General features: G+C 49.9%; 1 protein-coding gene across 2 annotated transcripts in view; it reads left to right on the top strand.

Annotated features, from left to right (window-relative positions):
- The window catches only part of nr4a1 (nuclear receptor subfamily 4, group A, member 1), a 46,858-nt gene extending 30,280 nt beyond the window's left edge, over nt 1-16,578 (top strand). The window contains exons 1-7 of one of the 2 annotated variants that reach the window (XM_028798642.2): nt 5,916-6,443; nt 8,980-9,818; nt 13,036-13,165; nt 13,664-13,827; nt 13,995-14,197; nt 15,188-15,366; nt 15,490-16,578. In XM_028798642.2, the coding sequence (XP_028654475.1) occupies nt 8,982-9,818; nt 13,036-13,165; nt 13,664-13,827; nt 13,995-14,197; nt 15,188-15,366; nt 15,490-15,746 (1,770 nt within the window). In that variant the 5' untranslated portion in view covers nt 5,916-6,443; nt 8,980-8,981 and the 3' untranslated portion in view covers nt 15,747-16,578. Of the gene's footprint in view, nt 1-5,915; nt 6,444-8,979; nt 9,819-13,035; nt 13,166-13,663; nt 13,828-13,994; nt 14,198-15,187; nt 15,367-15,489 lie in introns of those variants that run through there. The other variant, XM_028798643.2, reaches the window with a different exon arrangement.
- The last annotated feature ends 1,125 nt before the right edge of the window (nt 16,579-17,703 follow it).

Below are 17,703 nucleotides of genomic sequence, written 5' to 3'. Positions count from 1 at the left end.
CCTCTTGCTCACCTCTGGTCCAAGTCCACTTAAAAGCTGAGGCTGCTGCTTGAGATGGAAACCTGCAGCCACGAGGGGTGGTTTGGGGGGCACCAGGACCCCATGAGTGCTAATCCACACCATCAAACCAAATTTTCCCACAGAGCTCCTCCAACCCCCCACCCCTACCCCCTTTGCACAGGCTGAGTCTCCTTACTAAATGATGTCACGCCTTTGCTTTATTAGGGTGGTGCCCCCTTAGGTGGCATTTCTGGGACTTGACACAGCCAGGCTGTTCCTCCAGGTGGGTTTCTTCAGTGAAATTTTGGTTTTGAGGCAGAATTTGTACCCCTTAAGGAAATGTATTTAGTGACCGCACCTGCACTGGAGACAACCCTGGCAGTGGTGGGTAGCCCTGCTAGTGATAATGCTAATAATTTAATTTCTTTTGCTCTAAGTGAGCACTGTTGGCTCTACAGCTGCTTCTCGGGACTTATTTCTGTGAAATTTACTAGCAGATTTAAATGTGTTTTTATTTATTTTTGTGCAGGCTCAGATCGCTGTAAGAAACAGGTACAGACGTTTAGTTGTTACTTTATGCACACACGTGAAAATGCACTGAAACAAGGCCGTCTCAAAGTTCATGGCACGAAAAGATGCCAACAGCACCTGTCCAGTAATGTTATCTGCTTGACAACGGAAAACAAAATTCAAGTCAGCAGCACGAGTGGGGAAAATAAGCTGCCCTTGGGGTGGTCCGCAGTCAACCATAACAGACAAAGTCCGACGTGGTGACAGCCACCTGCTCCCTCTGGTCATTTTACAGCGCAAGTCCCGCGCTGGGACATCTAACAAGATGACAAAATCCGTTCATGCCAAGGATCCCAGGATCCTACTCTCTTTCAAGAATGGGCAGGAGAACCGCTTGGATGTACAGCAGGATACCGAGAGGACAGAGCTGGCCGAGTGAATTTTTATATCGGTACTACCAAGCAGGTGCCACATACACAGCTAATCAGGGCATGCGAGTCTTCAGGCTCGTTTAATGGCAGAGATCGAGTTGGGCATCTCTCATAGAAGAACATAAGGCATCCGGCAAATGGGACCCCCTCGGTCCATTTGTCACTCGTTTGTTTAACGGATTACTAAGCTGCCCCCCATATCTCCTCCAGAGCCTTCCTTGGGGTGTATGCACCAACTCACATGTCCCACAGTCTGTCCTTCCTGGCTCGGTTCCCCTTCATTTCCACAGCCCTAAACGTCTCACCACACACTGTTGTTTTATTCATCTTTGGCCGCTTTAGGTGGGCTTCAGATCTTTATGTGCGCTCTGGTGTGTAGGTAATGAGAAGTTCAGGTCAGTACACGGGGTCTCGGACATTTTAAAGCTTTAAATGTAAGGAGGGGGATTTTGAAATCAGCTCTAAATTTAACTGGAAACCATTGTGACAACTCAAGGACTGGAGTTATGGGTTCCTACTTTGTAGTTTTAGTAGCGACTCCTGCAGCAGCATTTTGAATGAACTGAAGGTTGTCCACAGAACAGCATCTTATTAATGCACTGCTGTTGTAAATTGTTCGTCTGGTTAGGAATAAATGCATTAAGACATTTCCCAGCATCCTCCATACTTAGAAACCATCTTACATTTTGCAATGATTTTCAGCTGCAGAAGGTTTTTGCGTCACACTTACAGTTTAGGTGGTGGTGACCGTTCTCTTCTTCGTGAGTCTTTGTGCGTAGCCAGTGCTATTACCAGTGGAAAATCAATGCAGCCGCTTCCCTTGTTAAGGTGGTCCATCCTGAAGAGAAGAAAAGGAAAGGGTGACTAACAAAATCATTAGGGGGGGACGTGTTCTACAAGTGCAGACAGACTTTTGATATAAGGGTTCGGGTTGTGTTAGGGTTAGCAGTCGTGTAATGTTAATGTCACAGAAGTCTCAGCAATACACACTGCGGGGGGCAGCGGTCCACCAAGTGTGTTCTGTTCAGAGGAAGAAGATGACATGCAAGCCCCCCGCCTTGTGCTGCCCGACACAAACTGAGCAAACTTCTATAAGAACAGGAGAAATGTGACAAATGGGAGGAGACCCTTCAGTGGATTTGTCATTCGCTTATTTAGCTCATAGCTAAGCTGCCCCCCAATATCTCCTTCCAGGTCCTCCTTCAAGGTTCTCAAGGTTTCTACTTCAACTACACGTCTCAGTAGTTTGTTTCAAATTCCCCACAGTGCCCTGCATAATGGAGTGCACCTTGGCTTCAGCCCCCTCAGTTTCCACCGGTGTCCTCGAATCAGTGATTCAACATTCAGTGGATCGACTTCATGTCTTTGAGGATTCTGAAGACCTGGACGAGGTCCTCACGCAAGTCCCCTCTTCTCATGAATACACTGTTTAAATTCTAAAAGTCTGTCTGGTTGTTCTCCTCTGCATCACTTCAGGTGCTGCTTTGTCTTTCTCGTAGCGTGGTGACCAGAACTGCACACAGGACTTCAGAGGTGGTCTCATTAGTGTGTTTCATAGTCTGTTGCAGACTCAGCAGGTTTAATTCTCTCAGTCTGTCACAGTAGTGCATGTCCTTAACTCCCATGATGCATCTGGTTGTTCTCCTCTGCCCCCCTTCAGGTGCTGCTATGTCTGTCTTGTAGTGTGCTGACCAGAACTGAACACAGGACTGCAAATGGTGGTCTCTCTAGTGTGTTTCATAGTCTTTTGAAGACTCAGCAGGTTTAATTCTCCGAGTTTGTCAGAAGGCGGACATGTCCTTCAGTCCCATGATGCACCTGGTCTCCTCTGCACGGCTTCAAGTGCTGCTATGTCTTTTGTGAAATGAAACGCCTTGGCACCACAAACAGATTTGGGCAGCCTCCCCCGTATACTTGAAGTGTGGCTGAAAAAAATGGTAAAGTAAAGTAGCAACTGAAGGTCTTTACAGACAAGAGTCCAACACAGAACTGACAAACAGGAGGATTATGGCGGATTTTAAGGTCGGTCAGGTGAAGTGATGTCATCTGGCCCAGAACCGGAAGTAATGTCACCTGAATCAAAGGTGATGTCAACAGGTCCAGAAACAGAAGTGGCATCCTCGGTTCCAGACAGAATTTCCCGGTTTTGGTCAGCAGGGATAAAAGAGAAAGGATGAGTGTACTCTGCCACCCCCTGGCCTGGCATGGAATTACCTTCTTTTGAGCCCTTTAGCTGCCTCCTGTGCGCATGTATGTGACACTTTCTCGTAGCGTGGTGACCAGACAGAGGTGGTCTCTCTAGTGTGTTTCATAGTCTGTTGGTTTAATTCTCCAAGTCTGTCACAGGCGGACGTGTCCTTCAGTCCTGTAATGCACTCGCTTGCTCTTCTCTGCCCCTCTTCAGGTGCTGCTATGTCTCTCTTGTAGAGTGAACTGCAGAACTGCACACAGGACTCCAGAGGTGGTCTCATTAGTGTGTTTCATAGTCTGTTGGAGACTCAGCAGGTTTAATTCTCTCAGTCTGTCACAGTAGTGCATGTCCTTAACTCCCATGATGCACCTGGTTGTTCTCCTCTGCCCCTCTTCAAGTGCTGCTATGTCTTTCTTGTAGTGTGGTGAACAGAACTGAACACAGAACTGCAGAGGTGGTCTCTCTAGTGTGTTTCATAGTCTGTTGGAGACTCCCATGATGCACCTGGTTGTTCTCCTCTGCCCCTCTTCAAGTGCTGCTATGTCTTTCTTGTACCGTGGCGAACAGAACTGCCCAAAGTTCTCCAGCGGCGGTCTCACTAGTGCGTTATAAAGTCTGTGGATAACATCCCTTGATTTATATTGAACAGTTTTTACGATGTAACCTAACATGTGCCTTTAACTGCTTCACCGCGCTGCTCAGATAATGAAGACGTCATGTTGGCATAAACCCCAAATCCTATGGTGAGGTTGCTTCCTGTAAGCTCAGTATTTTGTATTCATAATTAACGTTCCTTTTTGCCCACATGTAGCACTTTCTACATTAAACGGCGTTTTCCAAGTGTTTGCCCACTTGTCTGTGAAGCTTGTATTCCGTACAAATGAAAATACTAATATTGCATTAAATAGTCCATGGCCGCCGACTCGCTGCTTGAACCAAACTGACCTAAACGTCAGCAGTCGCTCTGTTGCTGTGTGCTTGTATGGCATCGTCTGAGGGCTCTTCCCAGTGTCCTTATAAATCATCTCCGCTGCCCCCTTTCACTCAAACTTTACACTTTATATATTTATGTTAAAAATGCACTCTTTCATGGTGGAGTCTAAAAGGTGTGAACGTACTGATTTACTTGCCCATTATTTTTTTGGCCCATACCTTTGTCCAAGGCGACCTATGCATTATTTAATTATTATTTTTTATTTTTTTACAATTGGGGAACAGGCAGGGTGAAGTGACTTGCTCAAGGACACATTTTGAACCCATGACCCCAGGGTCTGACTTACCAGGACAAGACAACCCTCACATATGATACACAGTATCGTTAGGCTCGATTTGAAGTCTATTGGCTTTTTGGGACCCCCCCCCTTCTTATTTTTGGGCCACTAGGCACCAAAAACAACTCATTTTTTTAGACTATTTTTGAACCATAATTTACACAAGAAATTAAACCCTTATGTAAACGGTAGAGCCAGGACTCGCTGGGAGGATTACATCTCCCAGAAGGCCTGGGGACGCCTCGGGATCCCCACAGTATGAGTTAGCAGGTGGGGCTGAGGAAAGGGACGTGGGGGCCCCCCTTGACCTGACTTTGGATATGCAGTGGAAAATTAATTTGAAGGGTAAACCAATATGTGTCTTCAGGAACACATCGGCTGCCCCCCTAATGGGATACAAGGGGTCAAAAATGAATCGTTTTCACAAAACTTAGGAGTTTGGAGTGTCGTTGTATGCGATTTCATGTTTGCTGTCCTCCAATACGATCATTTCCTGATGATGGTCCTAGTGCACTAACAGTCTCTCCCAGAAGGTTAAAAATGACACGTTTCAAACATAAGCACCATTTCAGACGATTTCAAGGTCAGTATTATGACTATCAGGTTATTTTTGAGTTTCGATCCTTTACTGGCCCAATAAGGACCCCCGTCAGAAAGTGAAAAATGACAAATTTCTATTGCAGTTGAGAACATTTAAACCAAAGCCCACATTTTTAGGTTTCTAATATCTGACACAATTATACTAATTTATTATGTACTTCCACCTCATGAAGTAAACCATTACATCCCTCCATTATCCAACCCGCTATATCCTAATTACAGGGTCACGGGGGTCTGCTGGAGCCAACCCCAGCCAACACAGGGCACAAGGCAGGGTGCCAGCCCACTGCAGTAAATCATTACATTTTTAGCAAACCCTGGATTAGGCAGCATATGCTTATTCCGACTTATTAATTCAGTTCTTTATATAACATTCTTCACGGGAAGGCTCAGACTTTTAAAACAACACAAAGCAGAGGCCAAATTCAGACACTGCTCCACATTTTCTTATTTATTTTATCTTTTAATAATCACTGTAGTATATCAATATGACAACAATTCAAACTGGTTCCCCACCATCTCCAACTTGTTCGAGAAGTTTCTGTATAGTTGTAATAACATTATTTTTTGTGGTTATTAGGAATACACTATGCACTTAAAACAGTTCGACAAGTAGTATGGCGAACACGTAACTGAATTAAATTATTTTTCAATGCCTAGGGGTCTCTTTAAAGGCCGCCAGCCTGACCCTCGATCACACGACTTGCCAAGGGCTCACGTTAAATGGGTCGTATATACGGAATTAACAACGGGCTCCATTGCGTTCACAAACAAAATAAATACATAAATAAAATACAGGTCGGCCAACTGCAGGCCTCCCCAGCCCCCCGACATAACTCCCGTCGCACCCCCGGCAGTGAGTGCGTAACACGACGCACTCCTGACCGGGTTTCCATTACCTGAAGCCGCTGGATCGCGCAGTTCGGGGGGGGCGGAGGGGGAAGCCCCTCTCGCACCTGTCAGGGTGTGCACCTCCTTGTGCCGTTTTCATCGCCCGTTCTATTTATGTCATCACCCGGTTATTTTTAGCCCCTCGCACGCCGTAATAGCTTTACGCGTGTGGCCTCGACGCCGCGGGCCTATTTTTAGATGAGACGATTCCGCCCGCCTGTGCGTCAATGGAACCCCGTGTGTGCGTCAGCTGAGAGCGTGTAAGGGAGTCGGCGCTCCATTGGTCGGGCGCCGGAAATCTCCCCGCCCTCTTCTCCTTATATGGCACAGCGCGCGCCCACTCCCCCCGCCTCCCTCGGAGCCAGGCGCCCCGTGACGTCACAGGCAGTTAAAGACAAGTAAGTTGTCCGCGGGCTGCACTCAGCAGTAGAAAAGTTGTGGCGCTACAGCTGAGGACGGAGCTTACAGTGGGACTGTCGAGCGGCGCTGTGTTTGTTGCGAGCACCGGTTTGCAGCGGTAGGAGGACAGGCGAGCATACAAATAAGCAGGTGGGTGTGCGTCGGCGTTTCGTCTGGATGTTTGCTTACTGCAAATGAAATACAACTTTTTGGAATGCTTTCGGGTCGGGGGGGGGGGGGGGGTCTCCAGATAGAGCGGCTTTTTTTTTTTTTTTTGGTGTTTGTCTTTTCGTTATAGTCTTGCCCGTATGACTGATACTGACAGGGCAGTTGGTCCCCTAATTACAGCCTGGTTCTCCTGCCGGGGACTTTGTTCCCCCCCCTATATGGGTGGACTTGACGGGTTGAGGATTGTGTTGGCATCTTCGCCCGGTACTCTAAAGGCTGCCAGCCTGTTGCCCGGTGTTCAAGGATGAGCATCCGCAAGCTCGCTGCGTTAACCTGTCGATCGCTCAATTTTCCATTCTCGGTTTTGGGTTTGATTCTACTCGCTCCACCACACAGAACTTGTTGGAAGGGGCAGCCACCGACCGAAAACTGTCGGATAAATGATCACCCTCACGCTGCTGCGCATCCACTTTTTATTCAATTTCACGTTTACTATTTGTAATTTTCAAAGGCACTTCCTTTGTAAATGTGTACATCCGAGATTCCGAAAAACTGGATCAAGTTAAGAATAAGGGGTTGGGGGGGGTGTAGTCAGTCTGTCCATATGTTTATTAGGTTTAAAATGGGAAGAAACCCACCTCGGTATGATCAGGTACCACACTCCTGCAACAACTGACCGTGCAAATAATTGTCGATTAGAACGTGTTGGAAGCCCGTGCGTTTATAAACTGCGTATTGGAAATCAGTCCTGTAAACTGGCGTGCACGGAGATTGCACCGTTTGATTTATTCCACAAGGGGGCGGTAGGGTGTGTGTTTGGGGGGGGTTGGGGGGTATCGCTTTGCGTCTCTTATTGCACTTACAGTATTATATAAATCGAGAACGCAAATCCAGACGTTCATGGAGTTCCTCCTTTTGATTTTAGTCAACAAGAAGGCTTCGTTTCTGCAAAGCCATGAATGAAGGTCTGCTTCTTCTTACCTCCCGATCCTCCTGTTATTTTAAACTTTTCAGAGACTACCAAAGCATGTTGGATCTTTGCTTGTCTGCTTATTCCTCTGCTTTAGATGTTTGTGCCCTCTGCTGTTTTCTCAAGAAGTGGTGGCGCAGCATCATCTTGACTGCCCGCAGTGTTTCAGATTTCGCACCTTGCTTTTCTTACAGTTGGCGCACTTGTTCAGGTGGGCATTGATCTGACAAAGTTGTGGTTTAACCCGGCAAGGGAGATGAACCAAGTGGTCATCTCATTCCTTTAACTTTGGGGCAAAGGGCTCAAATCATGAATGGTAGGGTGATAATAATACTTCAATAATTAAATGTGTGGCACCGTCACCCACCGCTAACCAAAATGTTGTTGCCACTGCAAGACACTTAAAAATCGTTTTCCCTGAAATTCCATTCTGGAAATCCTCTCGACCTTCTCCTTCCATTATTTTATTTTTTTTTAAATTCGTTTACGAGTGCCACATAAGATGCCCAGAGGCAGTGGCCTATTAATGATGAGGCGCTTTGTTATGCCACCTGTGCTTTTTGTGGAGCTCTGCAACTTGAGAGCCGCTCGTTGGAATGCGACACAGCACGTGCTCGAGTGTTCAAATGTTGAAGGACAAGCGGGTCCAAATTTGCGAGTGTCTTGCCTCCGCCATACTCGTGGTGGTCCCAGGGGGAGAAGGACATTTTGGTGCTCTGCGTTGGTGTAAAACAACTCCTCCTGCTGTTAAGCCCTCTGTGTCCCTGTGGCGTTTGTGTTTATGCCGTGAAATTTTTCACTACATAAAGCCGTAACCTGAGCCCGATGGTTCCACAGGACCATCCTGGCAACCTCGGCGAGCTGCTAAAAGCTGTACCACTTCCAATGGGGGGGGGGGGGTGTGTGAGGTCGGAAAGCGGATCCGACTGCGGGTGCCAGCCGCATCTGTTCGGTTGCGGCTGAAGAAGGTGGGCCCTGCCAGGCGGCCCTGCGCTGCTCTGGCCAGGCCTTCTGTTTTTTTGGGCGGCGCTTAAGTGCTTTCTCATTTTGGGAAATAAACAGGTCCCGGATTATTTTGGTCACAGGCAGGCCGCCACTTTCAAACGCTGCACCCCGGCCGCCCTCCCGCTGTACGTCCTGGAAACATTTACTGCGCCGTGCTGGAATGCCATGCCTGCTTTGTCTTGTTCCGCCTTTCCTTTTCACGGGTGTGTGTGTGTGTGTGTGTGTGTGTGTGTGTGTGTGTGTTGCTCCCAGTGGTGGCTGCCGACTCCGAAAAACTGGCTGCTCTGTTCAGGAGCGTCTTGGGAGGGGCGGAGCCTGGAGAACTGGGCTCATTTACGTTTGAACCCGGGGTGAGGGCTGAGCTGTGCTGTGTGGCCTGTTGTCCGCTTTGCCACCTTCCCTTCCGGCTTCTGCAACATCCATTAGAATCCTGGTCAGTCTCAGTGATTTTCCCCCTAAGGGGTTTTGGGATGGCGGGTAACTCCTTCCCGTTGCTCTACGTCTTTTCTCACCCCCACTTTGTGGCTTCTGTCTCCTCTGCAGAGATGCCCTGTGTCCAAGCCCAGTATGGGACCTTGCCGCAAGCAGGAGGACTTTTTGAGTGCTTCACCTCTGACTTCTTGACTCCCGATTTCAGCAAGTTCACCATGGACCTCAACGGCACCCGGGATCAACTCTCCTCGGCAGCCTGCACCTCCCTGCCGGGCTTCAGCAGCTTTGTGGACAGCTACAATGGAGAATTTGACGCTTATCTGTGCCAGGTCAGCGCCACCAGCGAGGGCACCCCACAGACGGCCTTCAAACTCGATGACTTTCAGGTGTACGGCTGCTACCCTGGCACCTTTAGCGCCGCGGCGGCCGCCTCTCCCCTGGAGGAGAACTTGTCGTCCTGCAGCTCGGATTACTATGGCAGCCCGGCGTCCGCTCCTTTCTCCACGCCTGGATACCAAGCTCAGCCCGCCCAGATGTGGGATGGCTCCTTCAGCCCGTATTCTTCCCCCACTTCATCCTATGAAAACTTAAACTCGTGGACCGTGGACCATCGCAAGAATCCTCTATCCCAGCCGTCCTTCTTCACGTTCAGCCCCGGTGTGGAACCTGACGGCCGTCTCCAGTCCCCTCTGCACGGTATGGAGCAGCCTTTGGCGGAGCCCGAGGGTTTTGGCTTCTCTTCGCCGCAGCATTCGCCCATGGCCTTCTGCGCCCTTCCCATGGAGCACCACTCCTCTGCCCTGGGCAGTCCGGTCGCAGGTGACGGTTCACTGTCTTCACCCAAAGGCCGAAGCCCGACGTCCGAGGGCCGCTGCGCGGTGTGTGGAGACAATGCCTCCTGCCAGCACTATGGGGTCCGTACCTGCGAAGGATGCAAAGGATTCTTCAAGGTAAGTGGTTGTCCTCGTCTGATGGGCCGAACCCGAGTGCGATTCTGCAACGGGAACGGCTTCCTGGGCTCCTGCTTGGGGTGTCCCATTTGGGACCAGCAGTTACAAGTCGCTTGTTCTCCGGGGTTAACACAAATGAGGACGTTCTGGGCTTCAAATCCAACGAGTGACCCTTTGGGGGCTCACAATGACAGCCGCACGTGTTACAGATGGGACACTTCTGTGGTTGCTCGCCGTTCTGGTTGAGAAGTTTCCAGAGTTGCATCGCACTCGCACATTCCGGTATGGTAGTGGTTGAGTGCCAGGGGAGCGTAGAAATAATTTTACTGTGCGGTCAGTGGAAAGAAAAGAGACTTCCGACGGCTGCGAAGGACGAGAAATTTCCACCGTTTTGATGGGTGGAAATCTCAATTACGCATACGTTGGAAAAAGAGAACCGTCTGTCCGTACCAATCCTTCCTTCTCCCAAATACTGGAAAAGCCTGTTTCCTGAAGTGGTAGGAGTGCCACACTGGCCTTCATGTTTGGCTTTGTGTCCCAGGAACACCCGAAAAGGGCAGAGAGCTGAACGGGTTTGTCGTGGGGGAGACACGCCGATCCAACGGTTAAAAACCTTCTGGGGGAGCTGAGGTGGAGCAGTTCAGGACGTGATGCAAGTGACCGTTTTCTGGGTGTTGTGTTCTTCTCTCAGGTCAGCTTAGGTTAGGGTGGGCAGCCTGCGCTGGTAATGGCGTGTTGTGACTCGCACAACCACATGACGAAACACCTCGGGATCCCCCTAGCCAGGTGATACATGGGCGTCCCCTTGTCCAGTTCCTCAACAATGAGCCGGATCACCCTCGGGTAATGGTGCCACATGACTGTAACCAACGCCCCCTCACAATGCAGGTCATGTGCCTCATTTCGGGACTCTGTGACCAGCGGGACCCAATAATTCTCTGAAGAGACACCAAAGAAATCCAATCTTCGTTTCCAGTCACTGGATGGCGTCCATGTCTCTGCCATTTTGTTTTTTTAGGGGGGTACAGTGATCGCCATACTCGATTGAGATGGACGTGTAGTCCTTCTGAGAAGGTGGCGATCTTCTGCCAATTCAAATCTCTACTCCGGTATCATGTAGAAGTGAGGTGAATAGGATTGGCGTTCTCGTTGGGCTCCTAATTCCTATGAGGGAGGCCACGTCGATCCCCACGAAAAGTACCCGGAGCTGTTCTGCCATTGATGGTAGGACTATCTCATAAAGATGTGGTGGTACCTGTTGTGGGCTGTGCACTACATGAGAAGTAAGAGGACTGTAACGGACACCCCCTCACAATGCAGATCATGTATCTCTGCCATTCTGTTTTTTTTTTTGGGGGGGGGGGGTTAGAGGTACAGCAACTCCATACTCAATGAGGTGTACGTGTAGCCCTTTTGAGAAGGTGGCAATCTCTCCCAATTCAAATTTCGACTCCGGTATCGTGTAGAAATGAGGTGAATAGGATTGGCGATCTCGTTGGGCTCCTAATTCCTATGAGGGAGGCCGCGTCGATCCCCACGAAAAATACCTGGAGCTGTTCTGCCATTGACAGTAGGACTATCCCATAAAGACGTGGTGGTACCTGTTGTGGGGTGCGCACTACACAGGAAGTAAGAGGATTGTAACTGACGCCCCCTCACAATGCAGGTCATGTGCCTCATTTGGGACTCTGACCAGCGGTACCCAAGGATTCTCCGAAAAGAGACACTAAAGGAGTCCAGTCCTCATCTCAGGTCACTAGATAGCGATGTGTCTCTGCCATTTTGTGTTTTTTTTTTTTGGTACAGCGATCGCCATACTCGATGAGATGGACGTGTAGCCCTTTTGAGAAGGTGGTGATCTTCTCTCAATTCAAATCTTGACTCCGTTATCCTGTAGAAGTGAAGTGAATAGGATTGGTGTTCTTGTTGGGCTCCTAATTTCTATGAGGGAGGTCGCGCCGATCCCCACGAAAAGTAGTCGGAGCGGTTCTGTCATTGATGGTAGGACTATCTCATAAAGATGTGGTGGTACCTGTTGTGGGCTGTGCACTACATGAGAAGTAAGAGGACTGTAACGGACACCCCCTCACAATGCAGATCATGTGTCTCTGCCATTTTGTGTTTTTTTGGGGGGGGGGGGGAAACAGAGGTACAGTGACTCCATACTCGATGAGATGGGCGTGTAGCCCTTTTGAGAAGGTGGTGATCTTCTCCCATTTCAAATCTCGACTCCGGTATCCTGTAGAAGTGAGGTGAATAGGATCGGCGTTCTCGTTGGGCTCCTAATTCCTATGAGGGAGGCCGCGTCGATCCCCACGAAAAGTACCCGGAGCTGTTCTGCCATTGACAGAAGAACTTCTCCCATAAAGACGTGGTGGTACCTGTTGTAGGGTGCGCTTTACAAGGGAAGTAGGGTAACACGGGTGTGAAGGAAACCCTGCTTGTCATGCTGATCACGAGATACTTTTATTGTCGGTGATCGCAACTTTAATGCAACGTCCGACGCATGTTGGTTCGAAAACGTCGGGTGCCTTCTGGGTGACATTTTACGGGTTTATCGCTCTTTCGGTTGAGTCCAAGTGAGCCAGTTGATTTTTGCTGTCACGGGAGGTGTTTGATGTCCCCTATCCAGTCGTCGACACCTCATTCCCAAGGTCGCTGAGGCTGCTGCTTTAACACCCACCCCTACCATGCCCCCCCGTTTGCATGACCTCGCGCTCGCTGGAATTCCTCCACTCTGCTGTGGTCTTCCTCCTCCTCCGTTTTTCAAGCTCTCACTCTCTCTCTCCTCTCTTTGCTCCCCACCTGTCTGTCGGGTGCTAATATTTCTCTGCTGCTGGGCAGCACAGCTGTGACCCCGTTCACCTCGCTCAGCTGATCTCCTTCTGGAAAAATCGCACGGCTGCTCACATGCTGACCTTGGATGGCGTCTGTGCCCCTGCAGAATCCGTTCTGTTGGCTGCTGCCCAGTGCTGTTTAGAATGTAAAAGCCCGTCACGTCTCTTGCCGTTTTGCCGTTTAAATGATAAAAAGGACGCAAAGTTCTAGCGGGTGGTGGTGGTGGCGAGGGGGGTGTGGGTTTAGTGCTGCGAAACCTGCTGCGTTTCCTTGGAGAGACGCAGAGGGAACGCCAGCAGTTTTGAGACCAAATTGGCCGCCTTGGCACATTGACTCTCGGAGGCTCTATCAACAAAGTCGCCTTTTATTCTCTCCGCAGCGCACAGTGCAGAAGAACGCCAAGTATGTGTGTCTCGCCAACAAAGACTGCCCTGTGGACAAGAGGCGGAGGAATCGATGTCAGTTCTGCCGCTTCCAGAAGTGCCTCGCTGTGGGAATGGTTAAGGAAGGTGGGTACTGTGCTTCTAGCCTGGCATTATATCACATGGCATTTATAGCACCTTTCCCTGTGGTGGGACAGGAGGGCAGGACTTTGCCATCTCTTGTCTCTTAAGCCACGTGGAGGCTTTAACACATCCGAGGGTGACGAGGAGGGCAGCTCTGGAAAGCTGTTGTCTGAAATGGGATCTGAACTGGGAGTCTTCTGGGTTTTCAGACCCCTGACCTCCCAGGCCACTTATCCCCATCACACACTGATGAATACAGCAACTTGATCGCCTCCTGCTGGCATTCCTCCTAGAAATGTGCTCACCTAGCAGCTTGGGGAGTGTGGACGCGCTGCTGGGATATTTCGGGGATGTGGTAATCCAGCGCCATCGCCGTGCCACCGCAGCCTGCCTTTGGCCAAGCAGTGGGCTTCTCAGTGTTTGCCAAATGCTATCTTCATACCTCTCAATGCATCTCAATGTCCTTCTTTAATTTATTTATTTATTTATTTTCTTATTCAGTGGTCCGGACAGATAGCTTGAAAGGTCGCCGGGGCCGCCTACCTTCTAAACCCAAGAACGCCCCCGACAGCTCTGCAGCCTCGGCCCCCATCAACATCATCTCGGCGCTCGTGAGGGCTCACGTGAACTCGAACCCGGATATCTCCAAGCTGGACTACTCCAAGGTAAGCTGCTTGATGGCCAAACTCCTGCAGGTCCACTTAAAGACAGACCCCCCCCGTTCCCCCCCCCCCCCCCCCCACCTACCGGTCGAGGACCCCCCCCCCCCTCTCTCTCTCTTGCTCTTGCTCAGTGCCAGGCCTAACTTGTGTTTTATTGTGGCACTCTGCAGTACCAGGAGTCTGTGACCAGCTTGTCTGACAAAGAAGAGGCCAGTGATATCCAGCAGTTCTACGACCTGCTGACCAGCTCCATGGAGGTCATCCGCAGATGGGCACAGAACATCCCCGGCTTCACCAGTTTTACCCAGGAGGACCAGGAGCTGCTTCTGGAGTCTGCCTTTGTGGAACTCTTCATTTTGCGGCTCGCTTACCAGTAAGCACCATTTTGGGGGTCTACCATGAGGGATTTATTTAGGACAAACTTGGTGTAAAACTGCAGGATGGTGGGTTCCATGCCAGCCAAGCTGGTTGCGTGGATTCTCTTTCCATTTCTTGCACTAACACCATTTAGGAAGTGGGGATCATGATCATGAGGGTTTTAGGACAAGCTTGGTGTAAAACTGCAGGATGGCGAGTTCCATGCCAGCCAACGAAGCTGGTGCCCGGGTTTCCTTCCAGCTCTTGTAGTAAAACCATTTACGAAACTGGAATCGTGACCATAAGGGTTTTAGGACAAGCGTGGTGTAAAACTGCAGAACGGCGGGTTCCATGCCAGCCATCAAAGCTGGTGCCCGGGTTTCCTTCCAGTTCTTGTACTAAAAAATTTTTAGGAAATGGGGATCGTGATCATGAGGGTTTTAGGACAAGCTTGGTGTAAAACCACAGGACGGCGGGTTCCATGCCAGTCAAGCCTTGTGCCCAGGTTTCTTTCCAGCTCTTGCACTAACACCATTTAGGACATAGGGGTCGTGATTATGAGGGTTTTAGGACAAGCTTGGTGTAAAACCGCAGGATGGCGGGTTCCATGCCAGCCAAGCTAGTGCCCGGGTTTTCCTTCCAATTCTTACACTAATACCATTTAGTCAGTCAGTCATTGTCCAACCCGCCATTTAGGAAACGGGAATCGTGATCATGAGGGTTTTAGGACAAGCTTGCTGTAAAGCTGCAGGATGGCTGGTTTCATGCCAGTCAAGCTTGTGCCCGGGTTCTCCTTCCAATTCTTGCACTAACACCATGTAGGAAATGGGGATCGTGATCATGAGGGATTTAGGACAAGCTTGCTGTAAAGCTGCAGGATGGCTGGTTTCATGCCAGTCAAGCTTGTGCCCGGGTTCTCCTTCCAATTCTTGCACTAACACCATTTTAGGAAGTGGGGATCGTGAAGGCCTGTTTAGATCTTAACTCCTTCTTCTTGTTCCTGCAGGTCCAGCCCCGAGAAGAACAAGCTAATCTTCTGTAACGGGATGGTGTTGCATCGAGTGCAGTGTGTTCGAGGCTTCGGGGAGTGGATCGATTCCATCATGGACTTCTCCCAGAGCCTTCACCGGATGAGCATTGACATGTCGGCCTTCTCCTGCCTGGCGGCTCTTGTCCTCATCACTGGTGGGTGTCTGTTCTTTGGCTTTGGAGTCCAACTGCCCATTTGTTTGTTTCTTCCTGAAGGGCACTGCCCGGTATAGCGACTCGGTTTAAATTTCTGGGCATTTTTTTTTTGTTTCCTTTTAGATCGGCATGGTCTGAAGGAGCCCAAGAGGGTAGAGGAGTTCCAGAACCGCCTTGTCACCTGCCTTAAAGAGTACGTGACGACGACCGTTTCGGAGGCCAGCCAGCCCAACTACCTTTCCAAGCTGCTGAGCAAACTGCCGGAGCTCCGGACGCTGTGTACGCAGGGCCTGCAGCGCATCTTCTACCTGAAACTGGAAAACCTGGTGCCGCCACCCCCCATCGTGGACAAAATCTTCATGGATGCCCTTCCATTCTGAAAGGAGTTGGACTGACCTTTTGAGCTTACAGAGGGGCAGGATTGTTGGGGCGGCAGTGGACGGAAAACGGTCGTCGCCGTGATGCCCGCTGCTTGCCTACCTGTGGAGGCTTGTGTTGCCCGTCTCTGTTTATCAAAAAGCTGGTCCACTGGAGTTGGGGCTTTGGAGGAATAGCCTATAGGACAAGTGTATATGTGTGTACATGTAGGAATACCCACGAGCGCCACCCTCTGGACTGAACTGCTTGAACCAAGTGGCATACGGGCCTGCCTGCTGCGGAGTGAAATGACCACTATAAACCGAGAAGCCCTGTGGATGGAGAATGTGACTCTGCAGGCTGAAGTGGCCCCCCTTAACACATCTGTTTTGGGGGTGGGGGGGTCCAATACAAATCCCAGGGCCATGTGATCTGGCTTTTGGAATTGGTGGGGTGTCTAATGTTTGTTGAAGTGGGCAGACCTGTGCTTAGGCACAAAGGCTGAATGGCACGGCTGCGGCCCTCAAAGCTGGCACACATGCACTCCCAGTTTGTAGATATCAAGTGACACGGGTGCCAGACTGAATATAAAGTTGCCTTATTTGGGGGGCGGGGGGGATTTTGATTGGGGGGGGTTAGTTACGCAATTTCTACTTAACAGATGGGTGCCTCGTATGTAATATGACAAAACCCAACAGATGAGCAGCTAAGAGCTTGTACATTATTTAAACTCCAGTTTTGTATGTATATATTATATATATATATATCAAACGATTTATATTTGTGAAATTCTTTAGTTCAATGCTTTTTGAGTAATATATATATTTAATATTTCATTAAAAGGATTTCAGTTGATTTTCTTTTTCCGTGCTCCATCCCGTCCTGACCTTCACCCCACTTCATGTCCTCATTTTAAAAGCTGCCCCTGTCTTTCTGGGGTTCACTTCAGTGCCCCGCTGGGATATTTTGGTGTGGTAGGGGGGGTTGTGAAGTTTGTGTGCTCACAGCTAGGGGACCCTCTCTAGGCCAGGTGTGTCTGCAGCTCCTAATCAAGCCAATCTCTGGAATTGAGCACAGGTGGGCTCCACACATCTCAGTGACAATGGGACACACCTGAGCCAAGGCAGAGGCTCCCAGTACTGGTGTCACAATCGGGGCCAGAAGGCTGGTGATGACACCAGTGACCAGACACTGCAGGACCTCATCTTTCACCTCTCTACTTCAGGGCCTGGTTCTGGTAAGTTGTTCTCACTCAGAAGCCCACCCGTCCATTGAACATTTGGAATGAGTCTGTTGTTGCTTCAGAGTGCAGTCGGGGCCAAAAGTTTGGAGAATGAGCCCTGGGTCGGTTTGCCACTTCAGTGTTTTTAGATCTTTGTGTCAGATGAGATACTGAAGGAGAATGACAAGCAGTTCAGAAGTTTCAAAGGCTTTCATTGATAATGACATGACGTTTATGCACACTGTGTCCATATCTGCAGTGTTGGTCCTTCTTTCTTTTTCAAGACCTCTGTGATTCGCCCTGGCAGGCTGTCAATCAACTTCTGGGCGGCGGCCACCAGTCAGGATTGGGCCCATTCTTGCAAAGTCAGAACTGGTGGGTTTTTGTTTGTCCACCCGCCTTCTCAATGGTCACCAAGGGTTCAGATGAGGGAGTCATGTTTTACTAAGCAGAGAGCTGAGGAGACTTTGTGCCAGCAAAGCAGCGGGTCCAGATGGAGTATCGCCACGACTGCTGAAGGCCTGTGCGCTGGAGCTGGGGGGTCCTCTACAGCGCATCTTCAACCTGAGCCTGGAACAGGGGAGAGTCCCCAGGCTTTGGAAAACATCTTGCATCACCCCAGTCCCAAAGGTATCACATCCTAGTGAGCTGAATGACTTCCGGCCTGTTGCTCTGACATCACATTTGATGAAGACCATGGAGCGGCTGCTGCTTCACCACCTTAGGCCACAGGTTCAACATGCCCTCGACCCTCTGCA

Source organism: Erpetoichthys calabaricus, chromosome 3, assembly GCF_900747795.2.
Source record: "Erpetoichthys calabaricus chromosome 3, fErpCal1.3, whole genome shotgun sequence".
In the NCBI taxonomy this organism is placed as follows: domain Eukaryota; kingdom Metazoa; phylum Chordata; class Cladistia; order Polypteriformes; family Polypteridae; genus Erpetoichthys; species Erpetoichthys calabaricus.
Note: the sequence above shows the minus strand (reverse complement) of the source record. Positions and strands in the feature narration are given on the sequence as shown.